We start from the raw sequence: 20,131 nt of genomic DNA, 5'->3' as shown, positions 1-20,131 counted from the left end.
CGCCAACAATGACCATAACATTTAACCTGTAATGAAGAGAATACTTTCTCTCATCTCTACATCATTCTAAAAACCTCCAACTCTATAATGCACTTGTAAACATTATAGATCTCATGAATCCAAAACATTGGGACACTCACTCACTTCAGTGGCAGTTTCCTGGGCCTGGAAAGCAAAAGAAATTTGCAATTTTGCATCTCCCATCAGGATGTAGAGCCACTGTGTCAGAACCCACCCCAATCCACATCTTAGGAAAGAAGAACTCTTGGATACGAGATTGTCCAAACATGAACTTTTACTAAAACATGGTTGACAGTGGATAATATAGACAGGATCTGGAAACTGTCTCACAGGTCGATACTTTTAAAGTGTCCCCAAGTAAAACCCCTCCCCTCAGTCCATTTGGTCAGTACTGGATCAGTCAAGTTTCAGGTGTCACACTCCTCCTGGGAATGGAGAGCCCCAGTACATTTGCAACATTATTACTTCCTCCCCTTCACATTCCAGTCAGAGATACCAGAATTCCCCCCCTCTCCCTCTTTCTTTGTTCTTCTTAGTTCAAAGGGTTTCTTCCCTGGTCTTTTGTGATGGCCTCCAGGTAGGCTGAATAAACAAACCTTGCATCTAAGGGATAGAGATGGCTCTTAACAACCCTGCCTTCTCTTTCCCTCCTTGTAAATGGCAGAATCCAGTAAAGGGGTGAGATTTAGATTTGCGCAGATAGGGAGTTAGAAATGAAATATAAATGGATTCTGACATTCTGCCCTTTTTGTTTTTGAAATTGCATTTTCTGGAATGATATTGGAAAAAGAGGCAAAGCAATTTTTCCAATCCATCAGCAAAAAATCCAGCAGTTTCGGACCACTGGCTTTTTCTACTAGCCAAAGACTCAAGAGCAATCAAGTGCTATTTAAAGAAAGGACACTGTCCAACAATGATAAAACAGCCACAGTTGAGCATAAGGGATCCGATTCCTGAGGGCACAATGACTCTTCAATTTTATTATTGACATGACCCTTTCTGGGAGTCAATAACTATCTGAGAAGCAAGATAAAAACACTGCAAGTAAGTCTATAAACAATCGTATTCACGGATGGGCCCGCAACATCCAGCAAAAATGGAAATCCCTTAGGAAAGCATACCTGGTTCCTTTGGATGCTGTGTGAGCTGAACTGGACCCACCGACTGCAGATTGTGATGCTGACCCTGCACTCTGCACGTTCAGTCTTGGCATTGATCTTGCTCCAGAGAGGGCTGGTTTATTGTAAGGCACAAAGCCCACCAGAGAAGCACTGAGTCCTGAGTTTCTATTGGCCCCCTGTATACCAGTAAGGAATTTGGGAGTTGTTCCTGCTGAATGTCCAGGAAGATTCACCATTGAGTGCCGAAACCGCGAAGTTATGGGGCCAGTTCCACTATTCAACAAGCACTGTTGGCATGAACATGTGGGCCCAATGTGAACAGGCCCCGTGGCTGTGGCTACTGGGTATGGAGAGTCCACACACCGACGGATTCTTCGCTGGTACCCAGTGGTTTTATTTGTCTGGCTCAGTGATACAAAATCAATTCCATAATTGTAACCAAAGGGCCCAAGATCCACCTGAGGGCTATTGAGCGAGAAAGCTTGCTCCAAATATACACAAACGTTCATCTCATATGGAAACCAGCTTCCTTCATCGTTCTGCCACTCCCAAGTTACTCCCTGTCCAGGTGCCGAATCAAGCTGGAAGACATGTCTGCGCACCGCTCGCATGGTCCCTAGAGGGAAAAAAAACCACAACAAACCAGGAAGTAAAATTAGATGTTAAAACTAAAAGCAATAAGAGAAGGATTTTGCATAGCCCAGAAAACTGAGTATTAACTGTTATGATACTTCTCATTCACATTAGATTAGGAGAATAAAATGAGAACGCCGGGATACATTATTTGATCATTCATTTTTGCAGCAGTCCCTCCAGCAGATCAGACATAGAAAAATCTTTCGAATCACTTGCTATCTGAATATTTTTTTCAGAAGAAATATCAAAAGTTCTACCAAGGAGCATTTGCATTCATGGCAACACAACTAAGTATGATCCCTTCTTTGTGAGTCAGGTTCAAACGTTAAAGACCAGTTTGAAATTGGCCAACTTCCATTGTATTTGAATTGATAAGGCAATAAGAAAAGCAAGGGGTTTTATCTTGTTTTGTATAAAAAGCTAACTGCTTATCTATGTATACTGCTAAAAAAAATAAAGGGAACACTTAAACATCACAATGTATATTGTATTTAATAGTAGGCTGTCTCATCTTGTGTTCCCTTTATTTTTTTGAGCAGTATATTATTTAAAAACATACAATATAATATAACAATGCTCACTTTACTTTTCCCTCCTTCCTTTTTCCTTTGTATCATGTTATTTATAGCTGGAGACTAAGGGCAGGAACTGTCTGAACTGTGCTGTGCATATTCATTTTTAAGCATTAAATACTGTCATAAATAAGGGACGCGGTGGCTCAGTGGGTTAGGACGCTGAGCTTGTCAATCTGAAGGTCGGCAGTTTGGCGGGTCGAATCCCGAGTGCCGCGTGACAGAGTGAGCGCCTGTTACTCGTCCCAGCTTCTGCCAACCTAGCAGTTCGAAAGCACGTAAAAATGCAAGTAGAAAAATAGGGACCACTCTGGTGGGAAGGTAACAGCGTTCCGTGCGCCTTTGGCGTCTAGTCATGCCGGCCACATGACCACGGAGACGTCCTCGGACAAGCGCTGGCTTGATGAGCACTGGCCCCTAGAGTTGGAAACGACTAGCACGCATGTGCGGGGGAACCTTTACCTTTACCTTTACTGTCATAAATTAAGCTAGTTTGGTGACGTAGTTAAAGCATCAGTATAGATACTGGGAGTCTGTGAGTTCTAGTCCCAACGTAAGCAAGAAGCCAGCTTGGACCAGTCAATCTCTCCTAGCCCTAGAAAGCAAGCAGTGGCAAGCCACATCTGAAATCTTGCCAAGACAAATGCAAAGACCAGCCCAGGCAATTGCCAGAAGTCAAGACTGATTGAAATGCACCAAAAAATGTACCAAAACCGGTCACAAATTAATTACATTATTCAGCCACTTTTCTTATACAGATAGTCCTCAACTTACAATCACAACTGAGCCCCAAATTTCCATTGCTAAACAATTGTTAAGTGAGTTTTGCCCCATTTTACGACTGTTCTTGCCACAACTGTTAAAATGAATCACTGCAGTTGTTAAGTTAGTAACAGGGTTGTTAAGTGAATCTGGTTTCCCCACTGACTTTGCTTGTTAGAAGGTTGCAAAAGTTGATCACATGTCCCCGGAACACCGCAACCGTCATAAATTCATGTCAGTTACCAAGAATTTTGATCACATGATAACTGGGATGCTGCAACAGTCATAAGAGCAAAAAATGGTCATAAGTCATTTTTTCAGTGCTATTGTAACTTCAACCGAAGTAAGTCAAGGACTACTTGTATAAACTACTCTGTGGGGGATGGGAATGACATCATCTGATGCAATGGACAGGGGGACACCGAGAGATGCCACCACCATCCCCCACTTCCCTCATTTAGCCGTGATCTTCATTGCTTTCAACTGAGACTCCAATAGAAGCTCCATTTCTAGATAAACTGCTGCTTCCTTCTATCTCAGGAAAGGTGGTTTCCTGTCATTTTTCTCTCACTTCCTATGAAGAGACCAGAATGCCAGAGTTGTCTTTTTCACAGGGCGTACTTCGGATGATTTGCAGATGGTTGTTTTATTTTTATAAAATCCATCTGACGTGCTGTAGGGATTAATGGGCTGCATAAAAACAACCCCCACAGAACTCATTCTATTTTGTGGGAGGAGGAAGGGAAGGAGTCTGCAAAAATACCGTAGAATGCCCACATTTTAAAAAGAAATGCAGAATCTTTTATGATTGGTTTACATTGATATCAATGTTTGATATCCTGAGGATATCCTGTTGGCCATCAGCTATTTATCCTCAGAAGACAGCTACCTGAGAACAAGAATAGGTTCACATATCACACATCAGCCAAGATTTAACAAGCCATAATTTCCTCAGTGCGTACATTAACCTAAGTCAAAAGCAAACAAACCATATTATGGCTTAGTCTGTGTGTAAACGAACAAACACAAAGTCTGCCCCTATCATAAAGTTAGAATTTTTTTGTGGGAGATATTATTCTCCTATATTCAATAATAAAACCTGAGACCAAGAAAATATTGGCAACCTAGTAAATGAGATTTAACCCAGGTTTACAGCTCTTTCTCAGCACTTCAGACTGTGCTTAGAAGAGAATGCTCTGCAGCAGTGATTCTCAACCAGGCAACTTTAACTGTATGGACTCCCAGAATTCCTCTGTCACCATTGAGAAACAATTTTCTACACCATGATGGATATGTCCACTATTAAACTATATCCTTTAGCAGATAATGCAGCTGCTTCTTACCAGTATCTTGCCGGAACTGGGTGAGACTTGCTATGTCAATTATATAGGGAGTCAGAGTTGAATCGGCCTGTCCCAAGGATATGCTGCCATTGACAGGCCAAGTTCCCAGTGACCGCCGGCCTTTCACCATGAGAACCTGGAAAGATTGCTCAATGTAGCTGCACACGCTGCTTCGGTATGGCCTCCACCTGCCAAACTCATCCTGCCACTCCCACACAGCCACTCCTGGATCTGAGAGTGACGGTGGAGGCCCAGCAGATGTACTTGGCAAAGTTGCCATTTTTAAATGGATTTTCCCCACTTAAAAAAAGTCGACAGGAACTTGGAAGTGGTGTTAAATCAGAATCCAATCTGTCATCTTCAGCAACAATACCTTGACAGACCTGTGGTGGAAAAGGAAAGGACATTAATCATGAGGTATCAAGCATTATTTCTCAGATGTTAGCAGCTGACCTACAGTGCAAAAAGTCAGATGTAATATCACCTTTTCCGAGACAAATTCTATCTCTAGCACTTTACTTTCTGAACTACAGTTATGTTAATACAAACAATCCATCTAGGTCCTAGAGCTTTCTCTACAACGTCTGCTTGAATATACTTCTACTTTTCTAGAAATCTGATACTATTTCTGCTGTTTGAACTGCACTTACAGCTAGAAAATTTTCCTATCATTCAAACATAAACTCTGTTCCTGTAATTTAAGCCCATTATTGTATTACTGGAACATTAAGCAGACAAATCACTGCTGGGGAGAAAGGTAACTAAGTAGCAATGAGAGAGAACTGCAGAGAGATAGCTTTGCTGCCAATGTTATTAAAATAACTACGGTAACTACTCCTAGTACTAGAAGATTTGTCCTATGGCTTGATCCAATGCCTGGATTTGCACAACATGTTAGACCAAACAGAAACAGGGTTGAGTTGCTTTTGGCATATCCTGCTGGAGGGATCCAGCCACTGTTCTAGAATGTTGTATGAATCAGGCTCTATACCAAACAAAGAGTCCAACTATCTGGACAAAAAAGAATTTGACTAACTGGCAGCAAATCAGAAGAGTTACGATAGTCCTCAACTTACGCCAAGGTCATTTACCAACTGTTCAAAGTTATGATGGACCTCCCCCAGGCTACTTACGACTCAAAGTTCTGACAGCCGCCCTCCCATGGTCATGCCATTATATTTTGGGTGTTCAGCTACTGGCTGGCATTTGCAGACATCTGCAGCATCCCAGGGTCACATGATCATGATTTATGGTTTTCTTTTTCTCCAGAAACCAAGGTTTACGTCTTATTTCTGGGGGGGGGGGGAGACACCCATTGCAGACAATGGGTTCATTTAACAACTACTGCAAAAAAAAGTCATAAAATTAGCTGTGGTCACATGGTGACCCATTTAACAACTGGCACAATTTACAACTGTAATTCTGGGTTCAATTACGGTCATAAGTTGAGGACTACCTGCAGGTATGCCACATGTTGATTTGGGGGAGGAAAAAGACGTTATTGTTCTCAACTGTACAATACTTTGAAGATTTCAGCAGGCAACAATGTTATTTATAAATAATTGTACTAAATACTACTGTAACTTTACTTAGCAATCTGTGACATCTTTTAGAGCAAGACAAGCCCTGCCTCAAGCAGCTTATATAAGGTGTAAAGAATGATGGGAAAAATGACCTTCTAGTTCAGGGGTCTTCAAACTTGGCCATTTTATGACTTTTGGACTTCAACTCCCAGAAATCCTCAGCCAGGCACGCTGGCTGAGGATTTCTGGGAGTTGAAGTCCACAAGTCATAAAAGGGCCAAGTTTGAAGACCTCTTTTCTAGATGTTCTTGAAATACAACTTCCAGCAACCTTTACCATTAGCCATTCTGGTTGAGGTGAGGATGATTAAAGTTGCATTTCAGCAACACATGTAGACGTCCAGGTTCCCCACTCCCCTTTCGTACTACACTGATGTAAATAGGCCCTTGACTTACAACCACAATAGGGACCAGAAAAAAGTGTGAAGTGGTGTGGTCATTAAATGAGACATCATGTGACCACACCCAATTTTACAACTCTTGCCATGATTGTTCAGCAAATCACTGTGGTTGTTAAGCAAGACATCATATAACTGTGATCTGCAACCCTCTCTGCCTGCTTCCCCACTGACTTTACTTGTAAACCGCCCTGAGTCCTCAGGGAATAGGGCGGTATATAAATGTAACTAAATAAATAAATAAATAAATAAACTTGTTAAAAGCCAGCTGGGAAGGTCACAAATGACAACCACAGGACTGTGAGGTGCTGCAACTGTCATAAATATGCAATGGTTGCCAAGCATCTGAATCATGGTCATCCCAGCTTCTGCCAACCTAGCAGTTTGAAAGCATGTAAAAATGCAAGTAGAAAAATAGGGACCACTACAGTGGGAAGGTAACAGCGCTCCGTGCGCCTTTGGCGTCTAGTCATGCCGGCCACATGACCACGGAGACATCCTTGGACAAGCGCTGGCTCTTCGGCTTTGAAACAGAGATGAGCACTGGCCCCTAGAGTTGGAAATGAGTAGCACGCATGTGCGGGAAAACCTTTACCTTTACCTAATATTAAATATCAAAAATTATATTTGTTTAATGCTGAAGGAGAATACTATTGGGAGAAGACAGGATCAAGGAAATATATTATCAATTGATATACCAATTATGGAAATATAAAAATTAATTATTATTGACTGTTAATTAACTGATTGTAAAAAAAATCACGAACCAAGACAAAACGGTGTACACTAGGCACTAAGGTTGTTGTTGTAAAAAAATAATAAAAACTTTTACAAAAAAATGGTTATCTAGTTTATTCTTGAAAACTTCCAGTGATGGAGCACTATAACCCACAATACTAGGAAGCAAGCTGTTCTATTAATTTTTTTTAAAATCCCATTTATATCCCGCCCTTCTCCGAAGACTCAGGGCGGCTTACAATTTTAAGCACAAACCAATGTGCTTAGCAATAGCCTTCATTCTATGTATATGCCTGCTTATTAGGGCTTTCGCGCCCCCCCCCCCGCAGCATTATTACAAAGTCAGCTTATTGCCCCCAACAATCTGGGTCCTCATTTTACCTACCTCGGAAGGATGGAAGGCTGAGTCAACCTTGAGCCTGGTGGGATGCGAACCTGCACTAATTGCAGGCACCTGGTGTTACTTAAGGAGGCATTAGGCTCCAATTAATTGCTTTTGGTATCAGTGTGTTGTGTCTTCTTAGCCTATTTTGGACTATTCATAGTGAGCATAAACAAACAAATCATAACTAACTTGCAAACAGATCAATACAAAGCAGAAAGAAAGTACTGCATTTTACAGTTTCTTCACTTGGTTGCCTAGAGGTGTGAGGAGACTTTTTGCCACACTTGCTCCAAGGTAATTCAGTATTACTGTGCCTATAGATTAATGCTGTAAACTATGAAGGTTTGGATCTAAATCAATAGCTGAGGTGGTGACTATACGCCATTTTGAAATCTATAAAAAAACATTTATCCAAGTTTCTCATAAGCCATAATATGGGTCTGAGTAGTTTTGGTTAAGCACATATCATAGTAGTATATGATAGTTGCTTTTGGTTTAAGAACCATTATTACACAAACCATTTCTTAGCACACTGTATGACTCAGTGTAATGGTTCACTAGAGTTCATCAAATGATTCAATCTAAGTACCCAAATCAGTTCATTAAAATGATAATCATTCAGGATTTTCCAGAGGGATACCTAACATTGTAAAAGGTCAGGGAATATTTGATTATTCATTGTTCTTGAATAACCTTGGCAACAGGTTCTATCCAATTACCATTTTTATGATGCATTTTGGGGGGAAATGAGTCCTGAAATCTTCAAGAGAAACATGCATATCCCCCCAATCCCATCTTTCATGTGAGTGGAGAATACAATACAGTACAAAGGACATACCTTGGAGAAGAAAGAACTGGGAAAATGTTGGCATGGTATCCATCTCTTCTTTCCCATCTCATACACAACATTATAAATGTTTACTTTTTATATGAACATAAACAGGAGAATGAATCCCCCATCTTAGTATTTTTAGCACCGGCATTACCTGTGTTAAAATGCTAATGGTAAAACAATTACCATCAGATTTTAACCACCTTAATGGTTCAGAGGAAAGACTGTCCAGTGGCCTGTAACTATCAGGAAAAGCCACTTTAGGGCAAAGTCATAATCTTCAGCAGCAAACACTCAGAAAATATAGTACCTCTAGGAATGAAGATTATCTCATAAATACATATGGAAAGCTGACACGCATACTTCTTTTAATTACCAGAAAGGGTACACGTGGTTTGCATGTTTAAATAAAATCAAATAGTCTTGTAATAATTTATAGGAAACGATCAAAGAATATAATTTAGGTTAGCTTGACAAGGTACCACGTGCTTGTTATTATTACCAAAAGTTTAATCATCTCCCTCTTTAAATAAACAGAAAAGATACCCCTTCTTACACAAATTGAGCTTCCTTCCTGGGAGGGAAACACTTTACCCTACAACAGATCTGATTTCAAAAGAGGTCAAATTACCAAATTTACTGTAGTTCCTTTTGGCTTAAGAAACAGTAAAACCACCTGCCCAGCCCACTTCATAGAGTTGTGGGGAAAATAGAAGGCAGGAATATTAGCTATGTCTGCTGCCTTGTCCCTTTCTCTCTCTCACACACACAGAGGACAAATATGAAAAAGGGGCAAATTTAAAATAGGTGCATAAAGATAAAACTAATTGTTTATTACTTTGATTTACAAAGGAAAATTCAAGAGCGAAACCAAGAAAATAAGTAATTAAGCTAAAGGACATAATAAAAGACTGCTCTTTATATGCATGTTAACTGTAGATAGATGGGTAGGATAACAATATAAGCTTGTAAGCCGCCCTGAGTTTTCTGAGAAGGGCGGGATATAAATGCAATTAAAATAAAAAAAAATCATCATGCCATCCCTTTTTGGGCCAGAGATAATAGTGTGAAAGTTATTGCCATTTGATGCCAAACAGGAAACCTGATCCAGCTATACACTTCCACTACAGGGAAACGTATAGAGTTAAGTTTTTTGGTTCTTAAACTAAGCTTCCTGGTTACTCCTATTATGCTCAGCCTGGATTTTCCCAGAGAGGGACAAAAAGAAAGAAAAAAAGGAAGGCAATAAGCTACTCTCTTATGCTTTGTCGAGAAAGGCAGTGGTGTACAAAGGTAATACACATTTAATCACATGCTGAGGTGTGTTAAACGTTGACTTAAATGTTACCCCTCCATCGTGACAAACACCCCAACATGGCATTCGTTCTCTTTCGGTCTAATCATGCTGGCTGGGGAATTTGGGGAACTGAAGTCCACTCGTCTCCAAGCTGTCAAGGTTGAGAAACGCTGAGTTTAAACAACTACAGGCTAACTGTCAAAATATGAGAGAGAGAGAGAAAGGGGCCAAAGAGTCAGGGATCCCTCCCCCCTCCTCCGAGTTTCTTGGAAGTAATAATAAAACCTTTATTGTCAAAGTACAACATGTGTACATTGAGATTAGCTGAGCCTCCCCCTGTGCTCTCTCCCCCCAACACACAGTGACAACAAACCCTCCATCCCACCACACTATGTGAACCAACTACACCACACACCGGCCTCCCAAGTCAATTCTGCATAAGATTATGTCCCATTCAAAAGCCTAACAGCCCACGGATAAAAGCTATTTTTCAGCTATTTTTCAGTAAGGCAACATACGAGACCAGACAGCCACCTTCCTTGCACCTCCACTGAAAGGGAGGTTGAAAAGCCTTCTCCAAGCTCCTTCTTCGGCAGAGAATACGGACACCTATTCTACCCTCAACTCCTTGGACAGAAATCTGCCATCAACACCCCCGGCCAAGGCCTTACCTGAAGCGGCTACCTGCAAACGCTCCAGAAGGTAAAAGCCGCAGTTCTCTAACGAGTCCCCGCATCGCCTCCTCGGGTGACGGAAATGCGCACGCGTCAGCCTTGTCCTCAGCTTCCTGCTCGACGCCCATGCTTGGGCGGTGGCGCGGAGCTTCACGGGAAATGTAGTCTTGAAAGCCCACGATCCTCCTATTCTGGGGGGGGGGAGAGCAGCCTTCTCGCCGCGGTGCATTCTGGGCAGTGGCGTGGAAGACGGGTTTCGCGTCGCGTCTTTGCCTTTTTTTCCTCTCTTACTTAACAAGGAGTTTATACCAAGTCGCCTCCTAGTGATTTCATGGACGCAGCGTTATACAGGAGTTTTCTTGCGAGTTATGGAAGAAGTTTGAGGTGATTTTTATTTCCTCCAAGACCAGCCTGTAGCGTTGCGATCATTTTAGTGCAGGGGTCTTCAAACTTGGCCCTTTTATGACTTGTGGACTTCAACTCCCAGAATTCCTCAGCCAGCAAAGCTGGCTGAGGAATTCTGGGAGTTGAAGTCCACAAGTCATAAAAGGGCCAAGTTTGAAGACCCCTGTTTTAGTGGCTTCTCACCCAGGTGCTAAGCATGACTGTGCTTAGCTTTCCAAATGAACCAAGCCTGTTTCCAAGCACCAAAGTTCTCATAAATTAAGCGCTGTGTCCAGATTGCTTGTGGTTCAAACTTGAATGGGGATGGAACATTAAAGGTTATACTTGTAATGCTGATATCCCAAATGTCCATATTGATAGAAATGTTTACATCCCTCTTTTTTTTAATTTTCAATACTTTAAGCTTTTTAAGTAACAGTTAATTTTTAATCACATAAAGCATGGAGATTTGTACTGAAATAATGCAATGTGTCCTATTTCCAACTTTACAATATGGGTAGTCCTCAACTTATGACCACAATTGAACCCAAATTTTCCATTGCCAAGCAGGACAGTTAAAGTGGAGCAGTGGTGGAGCCTTGGTGGAGCAGTGGAGCAGTGGGCTAATGCCTCCTTAAGTAACACCAGCTGCCTGCAATTATTGCAGGTTCGCATCCCACCAGGCTCAAGGTTGACTCAGCCTTCCATCCTTCCGAGGTAGGTAAAATGAGGACCCAGATTGTTGGGGGCAATAAGCTGACTTTGTAATAATGCCGCTGGGGTGTGTGTGTGGAAAACCCTAATAAGCAGGCATATACATAGAATGAAGGCTACTGCTAAGCTTGTAAGCCGCCCTGAGTCTTTGGAGAAGGGCGGGATATAAATGGAATTAAAATAAATAAATAAATAAATAAATAAAGTGAATTTTGCTCCATTTTAGAACTTTTTCTTGCCATAGTTGTTAAGTTAGTTACATGGTTAAGTAAATCTGGCTTCCCTATTGACTTATCAGTCAGAAGGTGGCAAAAGGGAATCACATGTCTCCAGGACACTGCAACTGTCATAAACACATTCCATGTACTAAGTATGAATTTTGATCACATAGCCATGGGTTGGCTGCAATGGTCATAAGTGTGAAAATCATAAGTCACTGATGAAGACTTTTCCTTCAACAATAAAGTCTTCATCATAACTTTTTTCAATGTTGTTGTAACTTCTAATGTTCACTAAACGTGTAGTTACAAGCTGAGAACTACCTATAAAGGAGGAAAAATGGCTTCTTCAACAAATAATGGTAAAAAAAAATCTATGAAACAAAAGAATTATTTTACAATTCTTTGAAAGTCTGGAAGGGTTACATTTCTCCCCTAGAAGTAAATATTTCTTTTTTTATATGAATTATTTTTGGTCTGAGAATGCTGTGGTAGACCAGTAGTCTCCAAACTTTATGTCTTGGCGGCCCAGGGGGAGGGGAACTGGCCCATGTGTGAGGAATAAAAATTCAACTCCAAGGGTGTTGGAAAACAAAACAAGTTTTATTGAAGCTTTCGCAAAAGCGGTGGAACTCTTGGTAATGGCAAATCCCAGAGTCCACACTTGAATCAATTTTTGCTTAGGGTTTTTATACCCTGTCCCGTGCATCATTCCACATCCTTCCAAAGTGAGCCCAGTTGATAGGCCCACCCAGTCACATGCTTTCTGACGCCTAGGAACCATTACAATTACCAGACCCTCCAATTATTAGATCAGATGCCCCTTTTGTTCCTGTCTTTATCTTCACTCCCTTTTCTGTGACATGATTTGTAACATCCTGCTAACTCGGGGTATAGCCTTATCTTCAAGGTGAATTGTCACCCATACTGAATAATTGCAATTATAAAGGATTTATGTCTTCCCTTGTTTTTCTATAAGAATGCCTGCTATGTATCTAGAAGCTATGTGTATAACAAAGTTCATGCTTCGGTTAAACATGGCTGCACTTTGGTTCATAGTTATACTTTAAAATATTAAGTCTAGACAGTTTATTTTTATAAAGAATAAGCCTTATGTAAATTGAATAATATGTTATTCAATATGTTATTCATAAGCTATATGCTATTCTACAATAGTGTGCACTATTCTAAAAGTATACTTTATACTTTATACTCCAGCGTATTATATCTCCTTTCCTAAAAATACCTTAGCTACGTGCCTCTATATGCCTATTCCTTTGGCAGAAATGGACAATTACAACATGTATATTTCTTGTGTACCTCACACATGGAAGTGGTGGGCTGTCATGTGTGTGTGCTGAGTCACTGCTTGTGCGCCCCCCGACCCACTACTTGTGTGAGTTGAGCTGCACGTGTGCCAGCCCGCCACTCACATAAAACGGAACAGAATAGAAGCTGGAAGGGACCTTGGAGGTCTTCTAGTCCAGCCCCCTTCTCAAGCAGGAGAACATGAGTCAAGCTGTGTGCATGCATGCGCTGGCCAGTAGCTCTCACAGTCCTTCCTATAATTACATTAATTGTGTTTTATATTCTCTGTTGTAGTCAGCATTGGAATAAACAGATTGGGTATAAAGTTCAGTAATACACTTGATGTGCAGAACACTGCAAGAGCCAGGTTCAGTTTTCAGATTAGGACAGGAAAAAGAGATAATCACCTGATACCTGGATAACAGTAATCACAGACATTTGCAGAATCCACCATTTTTATAAAAAAAAATTAAAAGTCACATTGTGCCATTGCAAGACAACTTCCACCGCCTTTATCCATGCATGCAGCATCATACAGTACATACCAGAGGAAAATAGCTTTCACCATTTGCCTTTGCTTTTCTCTTTCTGTGGACCCCACTGGTAGTAGGCAGTCAGAGCAGGCAGTACCCACTTGATGGAGCAATGATTTCCTTTGATGCAAGGCAGTTTCTCTTCTTCCTGAAACTTCTTCACATGTTCTTTTTCATTTGTTAATATGGCTTACAGGAGCATCACAAATTAAACGTAAACTACACTTGGCAGGGAAAAAAATATCACAAGGACCAGGGGAGGGGGAAGGCTGACTTTATTCACAAACTAGAAATGTATTTTGGTTTTCTGCAATGTCATGTAAATAGCAACTATTCCAAGACCAGAGGAAATGTTCAGGATTTCAGGAGCAGGGGGGAGGGAAAGTAAAATTTAAGCAGGAATTTATCATCTCCCCCCTGGCATCCATTCAGGTTAAGAATAGCCTCTTGACCTACTCAGGAGCCATGGGAAGCATTTCTTGAGAAATAGCACTTTTATTTAGGATGTTTCTATTCTTAACTTTTTTTCATCCTGCTGTAAAACTGGGACAGACCATGAAGTTGAATGGCTAGAATAGCCTAGTTCAGGGGTAGGCAACCTTGGCTCTTTTATGACTCGTGGACTTCAACTCCCAGAATTCCTGAGCCAGCTGGCTCAGGAATTCTGGGAGTTGAAGTCCATGAGTCATAGAAGAGCCAAGGTTGCCTACCCCTGGCCTAGTTCTACACTAATCCAGTTCACTGATCACATTGTGGCAGCCACTGCTAGAGATGATTGTTTTACAATAACAAGGAAAGCATGGAGAACATGGCTTCTAGAACATTTCTGACCCTTTAATAATAGCTCTACTGTATGAATGAAGCATGTTTAGAAGGGAGGTATTGACTACTGCCCAATTGACTCTTTTATAGGGAGATATTAGAGGGTTTTTTTCCTAGATTTTTTTGTCCCCAGTAGGTAGGTTTCTCCTGCCTTCAGTTGAGGTGCCAACACTATAAAGGCCGTGTATCCCAAAACTGCACTGAGTGCAAGATCCTCTAAAGCGGAGGTTGGGTTAGCAACCTTCTTCTGCATAGGAAGTGGAGGCCATGCTACTGCTGCCATTTTGTCCTCCTTCTCCACTTCATGGCTTAGTGCTAGGCAGAGGACATGTTGTGCCCAGGCTGAGGTGGTTGGTGAATCCAGAGCCAGAATAACCACCAAGGAGGTAGCAGACTGGATGAATATATTTCTTTTTGAGATTATGGACTGGATGATTTCATATGGCAGACCAGATGTAGCCCACAGGCCATGGATTGCCGACCATTGTTTTAAAGGGTTTTAAGCATAGCCACCCAGCTGATTTTAGTGCAGTTCAGTACTTTTTTTGTAAAAGAAAAAGGTGCCGGAACTAACACATGTCATACAACCCACCTTGCCTACCCTACAAGGTTCTATCCAAAAAAGGTGCCGGAACTCCGTTCTGAGCGTTCTATGAGAAAAAAAGCCCTGGTGCAGTTTGTACAAAGAACAGCAAACTGCATGTTAATTTCCACAGGATGACATGAGCACATTACACCTGCACTGGTTCACAATTGGTTTTCAGGTACAATTTAAAGTGCTGGTAACTTATAATCTCCCATGTGATTTGTTGCTTTCCCAGTCAGCTTCCGACAAGCAAAGACAATGAGGGAAGTCAGATTTGCTTAACGACTATATGATTCACTTAACAACTGTAGCAAAAATGGTTGTAAAATTGGGTGCAAGTCACTTAATAACCAAAGAAATTCTTAGCAACAGAAATTCTGGTCCCAATTGTAGTTGTAAGTCAAGGCTGGAATATATTATGTTATTTAATCAACAATTACACAGTAAAAAATAGATTACAATTTTTTTTAAATTCTTGTTAGCTCCAAGTGTCATAAAGGTAAAGGTAAAGGTTCCCCCGCACATGTGTGCTAGTCGTTTCCAACTCTAGGGGCCGGTGTTCATCTCCATTTCAAAGTCGAAGAGCCAGCGCTTGTCCGAGGACGTCTCCGTGGTCATGTGGCCGGCATGACTAGACGCCAAAGGCGCATGGAATGCTGTTACCTTCCCACCGTAGTGTCATAGTCTCTTTCTATTTTATCCATAATAGAGGCAAGCAGGCTAAGTGAAACATAAACCCCCAAATGAAAATAAGAGATCTCTCTTCTTCCTTTTTTTACTGGCATGAGATGGATATGCAAGAAACTCCAGCCAAGATGGATGTAGCCCAATGATCATTAATAACTTCCTCCCAATTTAGATTTTCTTCCTGTTTAAAAATGATGTCTCAGTGCAAAACAACAGCAGCACCATCAGCAACATACTTTTGTCCAAAGAATTTCTAATCTGGTATTCACTTTCTATCAATAGCTTAGAGGAAACACCTCTTGCATTTCTGTTGTCCTCTCTGGAAATTTGACCCATTCATCAGAGAAATATGTACCTTCAGAGATGTCTCCGCTGAAATATTTCCCAATCACTGCCTCTTTTCTTATGGTTATGGGTTTGTTTTTTTTTGAAAAACTAAATGAAGATGTCTTCCTACATAAAGAGAATGATTGCCATACAATTTAATTTTAAGCCTTAATTACCTGCTTTACCAGCTCCAAATATATATATGTATATATACATGTAACACAAGATTATTGCAATGACAGACTGGAACCAGGCAATTAATAGATGAGACTTTTTCCTCCATGCTTCTTCAGAATTTGCAAGGAAAGAAAAAGGACAAAGAAAAGGGTTGTTCTTCTTGGCATAGAGATTACCATTCAATTTTTAAAGAATATATTTTTATGAGTTGCTTTTTTCCTTTCCCTTCATCTTCATAGATTTTGGGATGTAACCCTGATTTTGTTTCGACAGTGGAAAGCAGAATAGCAAACAGGTAGGTGATCTTTACAATTCCTTTTTCTTTTGATATTTACAACATTTGTGGAAATACTGCCTTATATAAGATAAGAAAAAGTAGCCACTCTGCTTGTCCTAAATACAAGATATTGTTAGAGTTGGATATTCAAAGGAATAGAGGTGATATGCAATATTTAGCATCGGTATTAATTTCCCATATTCTTAGACTATATTTTATTTTTCTAAAAGTATTTTAAATATAATAATTGCAAATAAGTATTGAAAATATACTAGTGACATTTCATCATAAGAAAATATTGTTCACTTGTGAAATAATTTGGGGAGACGCTTAACAAGGTATGCCATGATGGAAAATTTGTCCTATATACTGCATTTGATCTCAACAAGGCAATTCTCACTTTCCAATTGTTAGTTGACTATCTGGTACAGTTTGGTGATGTTTATTGGAATTCTTGGAACCAGGTTCTCAGTTTCCAAAAATTTTAAAGGGTTATGTGCTGAATTTCCATACATTTAAAACCATTTAAGTCTTAACAAGCTGACTAACTATAGAAAAGTAAGGAAAATGGTGAGAAATCTGGAGTCAAACCTTATGAGGCAAGAGTGAAGGGCTGGATCTTTGAATCTTGAAGGTGAGATCATCTCTAGATGTTTATATACACTTGTATTTGATTAGTTGTGAGTCACAGTAGACTAAATCTATTTTTTAAACTGCTAGGACTCCTCCCTTTCTGCATAGGGAGAACTGAGCATTTGCCTACATTTTGAAATGGAGCAGAAAGATTGAATGCTTAATTGTGAATTATGCTTAAATGCTTAATTACATCACAGCTACCATTCTTACCATCCCCATTACCTGCAAACAATAGAAATGATTGGGGTTCAAATCCCACTAGATCAGGCACGTCAAACTGCTGACCCGCGGGCTGGATCCATCATACTGAAACCGCGCCCATCCCATTGCCGCCAATGGGGAAAAACTAATACGTTGCGCAATCTCACGTGACATAGTGAGTTTGACATGCCTGTGCTAGATGGGTTTTGAAATCCTTATGTGTGGATGTATGCTGTATGTGTGTGTGTCTGTACATACATGTGTGTACATTTCTTGTCTGAAATGGTATAGGTTCTCCTGCTTGAGCAGGGAGCTGGACTAGAAGACCTCCAAGGTCCCTTCCAGCTCTATTCTATTCTATATACGTATATACAGACACATGCTCATTTCAAATTATCTACTCAGGATTGGATTAGTAATTCACCTAAATCCCACAAAGCTGTTTAGAAGAGTCCCACGATTTAGAGGGTTTTAAAAATTGCAGAAGGGTCAAAAATCAGGCAATATCAGAGAATCACACTCTTGTCACTTAAACCTAGATTGACTTAATAAGACACAGTTGACTGGGTTTTCACACAGCAAACTAAATTATTTATTAGCAGATTACAAAGCACCTTAGCAAAGTTCACGCTACACACTGAGACAAAAACAAATCATACGATGTTCTATCACAACTTTTAGCATCTTCCATGAACCAAGGAAACACGGCAAGTTAAAATCTAGTCTAAAACCAAGGAATTGAAAACCCAAACAATCGCGTTCACCCAGAAATTCTAGAGCTACGCCATTTACCTGCTAATTATGTAGCCAACGTGGGTGAAGACAGATGCTCATGGATCTGTCATTATTCAGCAGCACAGGGTCCAAAGAGAACTTCCTCTATCAGGTGGCAAACTTGAACTAGAAGTCAGTTTTGCTAGGCTGTTTGTTAATAACCAAAAACTGTAATTGTGTGGTTCTCCAAAATCTGAGTCTACAGATTAAATAACAAATTCATTGCAACAGAATCAGTTTAACGAAGAAAAGAGAGTCTCTTCACAGAAACGTGTTCTTATCTCAAAAGTGTTTTTTCAATAAAAAAAACAAAAAAATCAAAGTCCAGTTGCCTTTTGAAAAAGCACCTTTGGGACAACTATGACCTGGGTGACTGAGAATCTCCTTAGACATTAAACATGTTCTTAAATACTTAGGTCCCCATTGATGTATGAATAGCATTTTTATCACCCTATCTTTTACTTGAAAAAAAGACCTTTGGAGTGGCCTATTAAAGATCAGATGTTAGGCTTACCAACTAAAGGACATGTCACAAACCAGAAAAAAAAGGGTGAATAAAGAAATCTGAGTATTAAATCTCATTCACAGAGGACAGAAACTTCAGGGCTTCTAAAGATTTCATTCTTATCTTCCCTGAGGTAACCATACAGTAATGGAGTTTGAAGCCTTGTTAGATTTGTAGACTTTTTATCCTTCCTGCTGTAGCACAAAACAGAAAGGCAGAAAGGGGGAAAGAGAAGACATCAGATGCCTGAAATATAATTCAGGTCTGTATATTTCTGGCAGGTGCTTCTTCTACTTAATTTGCCTAAGAATCTGGCTAAGTCCAAGCATTCTTAAAATTGCTAAGGTTGAGAAACACTAAGCTACAGAAATGGTGTCTTCTCAATTTCTGGTTGTTTTAATTATTTTTTAGGAACCTTTAGATGGTTATCTCTCAAGTATGGTTTAATTGATTATCACTGGTGTCCCCCAGGGAACAAGAGGAATCAGATCAATGAAAGCAGTGTTGTGTCATTGTGATGCAAATTCCATCCCTTTTGTATGGGCATTGTGATGTCTCATACACACAGATACCACAAAGAGGTGGAGCTTGTGTTATCAAGTCACTACGCTGCTCTTCTCATTCTGAGGAAAGCAGCCAAATACTGTAGAGATTGCTATGGTTTTCCAGCTTGTTGCAGAGTCTTGGTCTCCATGATCTGTAGGGTCCTTTCCAATTCTATAATTCTGTTATTCTATAAAATATTTGCAACTATTGTTTTATTGCAGCTTCCAATCGGAGTTGGTCACCGGGACCAGAGGTTTAGTGCTCTGAGGTTTCGGACACGTGCTGGAGCCCATCCTCAGGGAACCTAGAACATTTAACAAAATAATGTCTGTCAAAACTTGCAGAAAGCCTAGAGTTACTAGAGTTGGCCATCATCAATACACCATTGCAAGAAATGCATGAAAGTGAATTGCAAAATGTATATACAGGTAGTCCTTGACTTGTGACCACAATTAGGGCCAGACTTTCCATTGCTAAGCAAGATGATTGTTAAAGGTTGTTGTTGTTGTTAGTTGCGAAGTCATGTCTGACCCACCGTGAACCCATGGACAACGTTCCTCCAGGCCTTCCTGTCCTCTACCATCTTCTGGAGTCCATTTAAGCTCACGCCTACTGCTTCAGTGATTCCATCCAGCCACCTCATTGTCTGTCGTTTCCTTCTTCTCTTGCCCTCAATCTTTCCCAGCATTAGGTTCTTCTCCAGTGAGTCCTTCCTTCTCATTAGGTGGCCAAAGTATTTGAGTTTCAACTTCAGGATCTGGATTGTTAAATGAGTCACACCCAATTTTAAACCGTTTTTATTATTATTATAGAATAGAGTTGGAAGGGTCCTTGGAAGTCTTCTAGTCCAGCCCCCTACTCAAGCAGGAGAACCTACACCATCTCAGACAAGAATTGCCGTGGTTACTGCCTTTGTTAAGTGAATTATGCAGTTATTAAATAATCCTGGCTTCCCTAGTTGACTTTGCCTGTCAAAACTGGCTGGGAAGGTCACAAATGGCTTTCATGTGACCCTGGGACACTGGTTGGCAAGGACCTGAATTTTGACCATGTAGTTGTGGGGATGCTGCGACAG

At 40.5% G+C, this 20,131-nt stretch overlaps 1 protein-coding gene across 5 annotated transcripts in view; it reads right to left on the bottom strand.

Moving 5' to 3' along the window:
• The window catches only part of DTX2 (deltex E3 ubiquitin ligase 2), a 34,437-nt gene extending 23,995 nt beyond the window's left edge, over positions 1–10,442 (bottom strand). For 4 of the 5 annotated variants that reach the window (XR_014493672.1, XM_083372733.1, XM_083372735.1 and 1 more), the window contains exons 1-3: positions 10,359–10,420; positions 4,456–4,838; positions 1,143–1,758 (exon numbers count right to left, since the gene is read on the bottom strand). Coding sequence is in view for 4 of the 5 variants with exons in the window: in XM_083372733.1 (XP_083228859.1) it covers positions 1,143–1,758; positions 4,456–4,735 (896 nt within the window). In the remaining variant the exon portion in view is untranslated. Of the gene's footprint in view, positions 1–1,142; positions 1,759–4,455; positions 4,839–5,588; positions 5,800–10,358 lie in introns of all 5 variants that reach the window. The other variant, XM_083372734.1, reaches the window with a different exon arrangement.
• Positions 10,443–20,131: the final 9,689 nt, after the last annotated feature.

This window comes from Vipera ursinii (assembly GCF_947247035.1).
Source record: "Vipera ursinii genome assembly, chromosome: 1".
NCBI lineage: Eukaryota > Metazoa > Chordata > Lepidosauria > Squamata > Viperidae > Vipera > Vipera ursinii.
Note: the sequence above shows the minus strand (reverse complement) of the source record. Positions and strands in the feature narration are given on the sequence as shown.